General features: G+C 51.2%; 1 protein-coding gene across 1 annotated transcript; it reads left to right on the top strand.

Annotated features, from left to right (window-relative positions):
* Positions 1–1,090: 1,090 nt before the first annotated feature.
* CRABP1 (cellular retinoic acid binding protein 1) lies at positions 1,091–8,128 on the top strand. Its single transcript, XM_086365321.1, has 4 exons — positions 1,091–1,295; positions 1,837–2,015; positions 4,055–4,168; positions 7,842–8,128. Exons 1-4 carry the CDS (start codon positions 1,226–1,228, stop codon positions 7,890–7,892), a joined length of 414 nt encoding a protein of 137 aa, XP_086221447.1. The 5' UTR covers positions 1,091–1,225; the 3' UTR covers positions 7,893–8,128.
* Positions 8,129–10,759: the final 2,631 nt, after the last annotated feature.

The following is a 10,759-nucleotide window of genomic DNA, read 5'->3' as shown; positions in this document are numbered from 1 at the left end:
GAAAAGAGGCGATTTCCTCCACTTGGCCCTCCCAGCCTGCCGGCAAGTGCAAAGTCTCACTTTTCTGCAAGACAGGCCGCTGATATCCAGGGTTCTGGAGTTTATTCACTCCACCCTTCTCTGAGCTACCCACAAGGGTGCAGCGGCCTGGGCTCCCTCCCGCCACACCAACGCGGGGGACCCACAATCTCGCGCGATTCTGGGTTCCGCGCAGCAGTGCGGGGCGGTTGTTGGAGTGGTTTGAGGCTTTTCTGCCACTTCCTTCCGTGGTCCTGCTCATGGTGCTGGTGGTGGTGCGGAAGTTAGGTGGGTTGGTGATGGTTGCGGAATAGGATCCAGGACTGGGAGTGGAGGCGACCTACTGGGCGCATCTAGAAGGCATGCCTGGGAGTGGGGACAGGGTGGCTGTCATCCCCTGGTGGACCTGCTGCTGCTGCTGCTAAGTCGCTTCAGTCGTGTCCGACTCTGAGCGACCCCATAGACGGCAGCCCATCAGGCTACACCGTCCCTGGGATTCTCCAGGCAAGAACACTGGAGTGGGTTACCATTTCCTTCTCCAATGCAGGAAAGTGAAAAGTGAAAGGGAAGTCGCTCAGTTGTGTCCGACTCTTCGCGACCCCATGGACTGCAGCCCACCAGGCTCCTCCGTCCATGGGATTTTCCAAGCAAGAGTGCGGGAGTGGGGTGCCATTGCCTTCTCCGCCTGGTGGACCTACTACCCACTTATTTTAACTTTCTATTATGTATATTCTCAAACATATACGAAAGTAGAGAGAGTGGTATAATGCTTTCGCCAAGCCCAACCGCCGAGCTTCAACGATTTTCTCCTCTTGGCCAATTTTGTTACATCTAACCCTCTCCCACCATCCACTTTAAAGAAGAATGTGGGTGGCCTGGGGGTGGCAGAGACTCCCCCCACCCAGAGCTGTAGGAGAGCTGGTACCAAGCTTGCACCCCTGGCGAATGGACCGCCAAGAGGCAGAGAGCGGACACTGTAGGGCTGGGAGAGGGGCTCACGCTGGGTAGGGGCCGCGGGAGGTGGGGGCGGGGCTAGCGGGGCGGGGCTTGGAGCGGCGAGGGGGTTGGGGGCGCTCTCCCGGTGACTCAAGGCGCGTGGGGCTGAGCGCAGAGCTGCAGTCTCCGCCTTTGCAGCTTGGAGTGTGCCCGCTGTGCCGCAGCTGTCCGTGCCTGCCGCCGCCTTCCCGCCGCCGCCACCGCTGCCACCATGCCCAACTTCGCTGGCACCTGGAAGATGCGCAGCAGCGAGAATTTCGACGAGCTGCTCAAGGCGCTGGGTAAGCTGGCCCGGGCAGCGCGCCCCGACGAGAGTAGCGGCCGAAGGCGCCCAGGGGCCCGCGGGGAGTCGGCTTTAGGGACCAACACCAGGCAGGAGGGAGTCCTGGGTGCCTTAGATCGGGGCGAATTCCAAGGAGCATCTCATCTAGAAGTGGCGAGGAGAGCCCGGGATCCACTCATCCAGCGAAGGTTTGCTGGATCCTTGGCGCTTTCCCCGACGGCTCGGTCTTTATCTCGCGCTAGATCATCGCGAGGAGAGATTATTACTGAAATCCTGGGAGGGTCAGGGACTTTAAATTTGGGGACTCATTTTGAGACCAGGCCCTACCACGTGCTACCGAAGGAAAGCCATTTACCCTCTCTGAGCCTCAGTTTCTCATCTTGAAAATCAGGGCGAGAGCCGGGGGAGGAATGGTTCATTTGTAAGTCCCCCTTCTATAGTCAGAGGGTTTGGGAAATGTCGGGCCAGTTCTGGGACAATGGGCGGGTGACGAGACCCCGTGACCCGAACCCGGGTCTTCCCCGTTCTTCCCGGGGCAGGTGTGAACGCCATGCTGAGGAAAGTGGCCGTGGCGGCTGCGTCCAAGCCGCACGTGGAGATCCGCCAGGACGGGGACCAGTTCTACATCAAGACGTCCACCACGGTGCGCACGACCGAGATCAACTTCAAGGTCGGAGAAGGCTTTGAGGAGGAGACCGTGGACGGACGCAAGTGCAGGGTGAGGTCCCAGAGTCTGGGCAGCCTTCCCAGATCCCTGCTCCCTACTCAGGAACCGTTGCAGCCAGATGAGACCCCCGTCTCCTTTTGCAGCCTGTGGCGCGCCTTCCTTGCAGGGCGTGTGCACCGGCTGTTTGCTCAGAGGATCTGTGCAACTCGTTGCCCTGGGCTCAGGAGAAAGTCCCACCCCAGCCCCTCCCAACCTCCTCCCTAAACTGCCTCCCGGGGTGCTAACCGCCGCGCTTAAAGCGCGGGCTTTGGGTTACACCGCGTTCCCTGCAGGCGTTTCTGCGGCATTTTGCAGCGATCCTCGCGCGAGCGCAGGCGGCTGGGGAGGAGGAGGAGGTGGCTGGGCCGCGTTGCCCGGCCGTGCGGCTGCCACGTTTCCTGTCGCAGGTGGAGCCGCAGCTCTTGCGTCCCGCCCTTCCAGGTCCCTGGGCCCTTGGGAATGCTCTGGATCCAGTTTCAGCAGTCTTGATGGCCCCGGTACCTCTCCTGCCCTCCCTCAGTTAGGTTCCTTAAAGGAAAAGACGAAACCTTTCCAAAAGCAAGGCAGATTCTGCCCGGAAAATGGACTGAGTGCCCTCTTTTAGTCCTCAGGGGCAAGAATTCTGTTTCTCTCCGTTTATCGGTCCCAGGGATGAATCGGTGGACTGAAGCAAGAGGTTGTAAATCCCTTTTTTAGATGGGCAAAGTCGCATTCGGTTGGTCTCTGGAATAGAATGGAAGGTTGGCTACCCATGTATTTTGAGGACAGATGGAAAAACAATCGCTGATGCTACCACTTATTTAAAAAGTGACAAAATGTCTCCCTCCTCTCCCCCAAGGTTTGAAAAAAGAAAAACTCATAGCATTCCAGAGAGTGAGAAATTGTTTTTCACCTTTCCGGAGCCGTGCCTGTCTGATCTAGAGTGAGACTCTCTGGGCACTGGGTTTGGGAGGACATAGAGACACAGCCCCCCAGAAGCATCCTGGCCCACGAAGCAATATTTGACCCCCAGAGTTGACACAGCCTGAAAATGATATCTGGGCTTGGAGCTGGCAAGATCCAAGCCCTCAGCCACTGCTCTGTTTGCAAAAACAAAAGAGCAGGACATCTCTTCAGCGTAGAGGGAAGGTCTGGGAGTCTAAGGTAAAAGGCCTGGCAATAGGCAGAACTCAGTTTGGGTACATCCAACAGTGAGTACTGCTGGAGACAGTAATTCTGATCAGAAATCAAAGGTTCACAGGACAGCCTGGGGAGCGGGGCTTTATCCATCCCCACCCTGCCTAGTGAACGTGTCCCGTGTGTTAGTTAAAAACCCAGTATGTGCGCATTCAGTACAGCCGCCTCGCCCAACTGTATAGCATTTTGCTTCATGCAGAAGCCAGGGAAAACTACAGGGGAATCCCTTCTTTGCCTCCTACCTCCGACAGCATGAAGACCCTTCAGATCTTAAAAAAAAATTTTTTTTTTTTTCTAGAGACATGTAACCTGGGAAGTGGCAGTGTTTTTATTCTCAGAGTCAGAGAAACTCAGGATTATCAGAGCAGGCTGTGTACTGCATCTGCTGAGTGCAAACAGAAAGCGAGGCATTATCCCCAAATCCGTGCAAGGAACAGGTCCTGATTTGCTGACTAGATGTGGTCACAAATATGGTGTCTTAACCGTTCTAAAATTTTGTATTTCTGTTGTGAAGCTTTTTGCCCTCAACAGCCAAATTGCTTGAAGGGGGAGCCCATTTTGACATAAATGAATCATTTTATGCTCTCAATTTTATTCCTGAAGATGTAAGGCATGCCTGAGGCTTTGCTGCTTCTGTGTGTCTGTGTGTGTGTGTGTGTGTGTGTAATATAAGGTATATTTATACTCCCATAAAATCTGTGGTCAGCCCTCTGAATTTGGGCTTGATAAGGCACAGCAGAGAAGGTTCTATGCGCTGCTGACAGGGACCATGTGTTGCTTCTCTGCACAGCAATTATTCTCCCGTGCTCATTGTTGTCTCTGCTCCCCGCTGCCAAGACTGTAATTAATGTCACTAATGGTTTTCCTGCCCGCAGAGCTTACCCACTTGGGAGAATGAGAACAAGATCCACTGCACACAAACTCTTCTGGAGGGGGACGGCCCCAAAACCTACTGGACCCGCGAGCTGGCCAACGACGAACTCATCCTGGTGAGTGAGACCCCCACCCCCACCCCCCAACCCTGAAAGGAGCTCGAAGGTTTCCAGCTGCTGCTCACAGCGGGGCCCCACCAACGTCGTCCTCACTCGCCCATTCAGGGAGAGACACTCTATGCCCTGGCTTAAAATGTAAGTAGAAAAGCTCGGGATGATAGTTTAGGCCAAAGGAAATCACTGTTCGAAGGTTGGCAGGAGAGCGGAGTGGCTCAGAGGGCAGAGTAGGGGCTAGAGACATGCTGCGCTGCCGGCCACTATCCAAACCCACACATCCCGCGGTGACTAGCTGCCTTGCTTAAGCCAACCTCCCTCCAGCTGGGTTCAGCGTGCGTGGGCTCTGCGAGGTCCCAGAGTTCACTCTGCAGAAGGGGTTTTCCTCACCTCACCATTCTCCACTTTGCTGCCTAGGAAAGATTTCAGAAATTTCAGTACGCCTGCACTGGAAGTCTTTTTATCGCCACCCCTCCACCTCCCCACCCCCGCCCCCGGACTTACAGACTCCAATGGCTTTCCGGGAGACAGACAAGAAATGCTAATTTAAGACAGTCTGAGGGTTAACTGGAGAGGGTAATCAGGGAATCAGATTGAAGTATTTTAAACATCTCTGACCATGCAAAATATACCTGCTGAGGCCAAGTTAGAAACCTCTGTAGTTAAATCACACACCTCCTTCCCCTTTACTTAGGGGAGCAAAGGAAGTGGAGGGGGGCAGGAGTGAAGGACAGCTCCCTGTTATGCTCCCTTTGTGTTTCAGAACAGACCAAGCTTTCCTGACAACAGCCTTCCCTGCCCGCCTCTTCACTCCCCCCAATCACCCCCACCCCACCCCCATGCCCACACTAGAAAAGGGGAAAGCTGTTGTGGGTAACCAGGAAATGATATCCTTTGTTCTCCATCAGGCCTGCTGTTAACATCTTCCCTCTAAGACTGCCTGCTTGCCCTGTCTTAATGAGCGTCACCCTGAAAAGTCGGGAAAGGAGGTGGCAAGGAACGCTAGGACAGGACTCACTGTGACCCAGGCCTGGCCCTTCCCTCCCCAAGCTGTAAAATGAGGGTTTGGACTGAAGCCTGGTCCCCACCCCCCACCCAGGTCCCTCTTAGCCCTGAAATTACATGTTTATTCTGTAGGAAGACCCTCAATTGAGCTGTTTCTGTTACTTCAGCGGAGGCTGCTTGATCTCACTCTTGCCTTCTTGTTCTTCCCTGAGATGATTTCCCAGACTTCCTCCTTTCACACAGAAAGGACTGGCTTCATTTGCAACCTGGTTAATGTTGTTTCCAGGGCAGGAATACATTGATGGGGTTGAGGGAGCAATTTGAGGCCGAGAGATGGAAATTTAAGAGAAAAAGGGACATATTCCTTGGGACCAGGGAAGCAAAGAGGGAGATGATTTTTAGAGTTCTTGAGGGTAGCTGAGGGTTAAGTAGGCTCAGTGTGCTTGGTGAGAAAGTGTGATTTTATTAATCTCTGTAGTATCTGAGCAGCCCGCACACTGGCTTGATTCTGTTAGGAGATTTCTCCCACTTCCAACTCCCCCACTACATGTCCACCCGTGCTTCTCTCCCTGGCTCAGCAGACATATACATACATACATACGAGCCTCAAAGGGAACATTAATTCTTGGCTTTTGGGATCTAAAATATGGGCTTTTGTTCCAAGGGTTATTATCATTAATAAATCCAAATGTAGGGAGATGCTGTCTCTATAAACAAGAGGCAATTTATTCTGGTTAACTTGAAATAAGCTTTCCCAGCAACCCTGGGCTGTAACTTGCCTTCTTTTGAAAACTGAGCGAAGTCCCTTAAACCACTCTGGAACACTACGGAGAGTTTCTTTCAGGAACCTCTCATAATAGTTTGCGGGCTGAGAAGGACATTTTGAATGTGGTTGGAAATGTAGCCATTTCTTCTTGTTTCGTGAAGCCATTTGATGGCCTGGGTGAGGTGTCAATCAATCTAGCACAGATAAAGAGTCCAATCCCCAAACTTTGGCCTGCCATGGGATACTCCATGGCCAGAAAGCTGGAAGCGTTTTGGAAAACTGACATGGTTCTGAGAGGTCTGGACATTTGAGAGGGGAATTTCTATGAGAACCCCTGCCTCACCCTCCCCCAGCACCCAGCATCATCTGCTAATCCCTCACTAATAAGGAGAGGGAGGAAGACCAAGAAAGTGTCCAGAGCAGGCACAGCTGTGCCGGTATGATCAGCAGTTCCCTATTTAGGCTGGAGATGAGCATTTGATTCCTTCATAATCACTAATGACTAGTATTTCCCTGAAACACACATTAGAATAATGTCCCAGCTCATGTTCTCTGAGAGCATCTCATGACCAACTGAGTGACCCAGGGGAAGCTACAAGTATGTTCAGGCTCTTGCGTGCATGTGTGCTAAGTTGCTTCAGTCATGTCCAACCATTTGTGACCCCTTGGACTATGTAGCCTGCCAGGCTCCTCTGTTGATGGGATTCTCCAGGCAAGAATACTGGAGTGGGTTGCCATGCCCTCCTTCAGGGGATCTTCCCAACCCAGGGATGGAACCTATGTCTCCAGTGGATCCTGCAATGCAGGAGGATTTTTTTTTACCACTGAGCCACCAGGGAAGCCCATTCACGCTCTTAGTTCAGGGTTTTTAACCTAAGGCCCTTTTGACATTTTGAAAGATAGGGACTCTCCCACAGAAAAATGTATGTCTGCAAACAAACATATCTATGTCAGTCGACAGACTGGGGACATCCTGTTCGTCTTAAATTTTTTTTTTAATATACATATTGCTTTTTCTGTCCCAGTTATCTGTGAGAGACCCAGGAGAGCAGGCCTGTGTGTAATTGCCCGTTTTTGGAAGAGTGGAGACAGCTTACTTACAGGGGTATCTTTTCAGAGGCCAGAAGAAAATAGTCCTGCATTTGTGGAATGATTTGTGCCCTCTCCACAGCAAACAAACAAACAAAGGGTCATAAAATTGTAGCTGAAAGAATTGGGGTCATCTTGTTCAATTGCTCTCCTGCCCTCAACTCCCTGCCGCTCCATCTCTGAATTGTCCAAAAGACCAGAGCAGTGCCCCAGCTCACCTGGCTGTGAATTGCAGGCCTAGCTTTGGAGGCCTATGCCATGCTCTTGCAGCCAAGACCACGTTTCTAGCTCACAGGTTCCTTGAGTATCAGTGACACCTGAGTATCTCAGGTGTCTCTCAGGATGGACAGCCACTTCCTAGAAGGCACTTCTATACCCTTTCCAAGGATATCCCACCTGACTGCTCATTATTGGATCCCAGGGCTCAGTGGCCGGGGCCCATTGCTCTCTTGAAATCACTTGAAAAGAGACAGAACCACTTCAGAAATGTTCAGTATGACATACCACCACCCCCACTCCAGTTTAATTTAAAAAACCAAAGCCAGGAAACTTGCATTTTTTATGTCAGCACTCCCAGGTTCCAGAAGCAAAGGAAAACTGCGCACAATATAATTCTATACCTTAGCTGCCTCTCTGCCAGTGCAGAGCTCAAGGGAGGGGAAAAAAAATCCTTAGCGCTGAGCATGAACACACAGCACAGGAAATTGAATGTCTGTTACAAAGAGTTTTTAACAGGGCAGTAAGTGGCCTTATTAGCGATATGCTTTAAACATTTTTGCACAGGCATCTGCACTGATTGGTTTTCCTTCCCTGCAGACGTTCGGCGCCGATGACGTGGTCTGCACGAGGATTTATGTTCGGGAATGAAGGCGGCCAGCTTGCTCCAGCTTTGGGGGTGGGATGCATGTTCCCCCAAGGAATGTCATAGCTCTGAGCCGCCAGTGGACCTCCTCTTCCCCGGTATTAACGTTAGGTGATCCCGATGTCCCCCCAGTAATGCTGTAGTGTTTTCCCCAAGGCTTTGTGCCTCTGTCTCCCTGGCGCTCCATAGTCTGGCATCTGTATGGTTTCATCAGTCATTAAACTGGGTGTACACACCTCAAGGCTTTCTCCTTCTTTGGACTGCCTCTTCAGTTTCCACAAAGGTCTTAGTGATCCTGCTGACCCAAGCTCTGCACTGGTCTGTGTAGGGGCTTTCAGCTTCCACCTGCTGCCCTGGTGCAGAGCTTGGAGCATACAGCAAGGGTGGCAAGCTGGGCTTCCTCTGAAAGGATTCACACTGAAGATCCAGGTGTGCTTAGACCTCACTATGCTGGTGTTTTGATTGAATTAGTTGATATATTGGTGGTTCCCAGCAGAAAAGGGAGGGCACATTTGAAAGGGTTAATTGAGGAGAGCTCAGAATGAAGGGACTCTTTACACAGGCCTTGACATGGGCGGGGTGAAGAAAACCAAGAAGGATGGTAAGGTACTCAGAGACCAGCAGTAGGGAGCTGGTATACTCCCCTAGAGAGACGGACAGAGGGGTCATCAGACCACAAGAGCCTGGAAGAGAGACCACTACGTACGAGAGTTGTGGAGTACACAGAAGATTGTGGTCGCTGCCAAAGCCCCAGGATGTGGGCAGAGGGGGCTTCAGAGGGTGGGGGAGAGTCTCTGGCTTGGAACAAGGGGGTTAAATATACTGACTACCCAACTTTCAATCTGATCTACTTATTCTGTCCACTGGCCAAACCCATCTGGAATCTAGAGGGCAAAAAAGTGGGCAGGTAGGGGGGGGGAGGAGGGTACTGCCCACAAGAGTTACCCTCCTAGGACATAGCCAAGAGGAGAATGGATCCCAACATGCAAAAGGACAATAATCCACAGTCACCAACTCTAACATTCGAAAAATCAGGAGAATTCATATGCAAATCTGCATTTCTATTTCCTTAGAAAAATGGGAAAAATCTGGCATCTCTTACAGGGCAACATTTGGCTTAGCAACTTTCCCCCTTAAGTGGAACTTACAGTCTCTGCCTTCCCATGGGCTCCACCATTGCCTCTGCCCTCATTTGCATTGCTTGCCTGGCTTCTTGGGCATCTCTTCCTGACGTCCTAGGCACAGGGATTCTTGGCAAAGCCAGGACAGAGTTGGCTGGGTGGGCATGGGTGAGGCCCAATTTAGATGACTGGTTTAAGGTGACCCTAAAGAGCTCACCCTGGGTGGCTCAGATGGGAAAGAATCTGCCTGCAATGCAGGAGACCCTGGGTTTGATCCCTGGGTGGGGAAGATGCCCTGGAGAAGGAAATGACAACCCACTCCAGTATTCTTGCCTGGAGAATTCCATGGAAAGAGGAGTCTGATAGGTTACAGTCCATGGGATTGCAAAGAGTCGGACATGACTGAACGACTTAATACTTTCACCTTCAAAGAGTTCACACCCTGACGGGCAGACACCTAAGGCCCAGGTGCCACCACCTGTATGTAAACGAGGACACCTTTACCTGACTCATCACACCTCCGCAGTCCAGAACCCTACTTTGCTGATGGGAACTTTGGCTCTTTCTCAAAGATTCTACTACTTACATGTAGAAGGAGTGGCCTAATGTTTTCTTGGAGGAAAGGGGCTGGAGTGGCACCTCTAAGGAAGGGGAGCACCAGGACTGTCTGGAGCACCACTTTACTCAGAACAGAGGCTGTAGCCTGTTTCTTTTGAATCCTTTTCTTCTTCATTTTCCGGAGAAAAAGGCACAGTGTTGCTCACCTCTCTTGGAACACTGCTCACAGGACATTAGCATGGGACCCAATATGGGAGTTGCTGCTGTAATTTTCAACCTTTAAATATGTGTACGCACGTTGGTGGCTCAGATAGTAAAGAATCTGCCTACAACGTGGGAAACCAGCTGCCATCCCTGGGTCGGGAAGATCCCTTGGAGGAGGGCATGGCAACCCACTCCAGTATTCTTCCCTGGAGAAGTCCACAGACAGAGGAGCCTGGTGGGCTACAGTCCATGGGGTTGCAGAGAGTCGGACACGACTGAGCAACTCACAGACACATTACATATGATATATAATTTACACATACATGTAGGATGAACACCTACACAAAATACCACTGTCATCAGAATAACCTCACTATGACACTATTCTAAACATGTCACTCATCTGCTCAGCAAACCCACGGTCTGCGACAGAAAGGTCAAACTCTCCGGCGCCCTCCATGTCTTGGTCTCACCAGGCGAAACAAAGAATGAGGGCTTTGGCGTCTGTCACACCTGGCTTCAACTCCTGGCCACACCTTTGGTTTGCAAATACAAGAAACCCAACCCCAACCAGCCCCAGCATAAAGGAACATACTCTGCGACAACACAGCTGAACCTTGAAAACGTTATGCTAAGTACAAGAAGCCAGTAACGAAGGACCTCATAGTGAATGGTTCCATTTCTATGAAATGTCCAGAATGATAAATCCAAGACACAGGATGGATTGGTGGTTGCCTAAGGCTGGACATAAAGAGAGGAAATGGGAGTAAAAAGTTTCTTTGGGGTGGGGGGGCCTATGGTAATGAAAATGTTCTAAAATTGATGTGGTGGTAGTTGCACAACTCTACAAACATACAAAAAACCACTGAATTTGTGAAGAATGCTGGGGAAACTCTCAGGATTCAAGCAAAAGCCTCAGGAGCTGTGCCTTAGATAGAGCTCTACCCCTCCATCTCTGACTCCATTTTGACTTCCTAATAGAATTGATT

Source organism: Bos grunniens, chromosome 21 (genome assembly GCF_055505025.1).
Source record: "Bos grunniens cultivar Pamir isolate PY7600 chromosome 21, Bosgru_T2T1.0, whole genome shotgun sequence".
Classification (NCBI taxonomy): domain Eukaryota; kingdom Metazoa; phylum Chordata; class Mammalia; order Artiodactyla; family Bovidae; genus Bos; species Bos grunniens.
The sequence above is the reverse complement of the archived record's forward strand: the minus strand, read 5'-3'. Positions and strand labels throughout refer to the sequence as shown.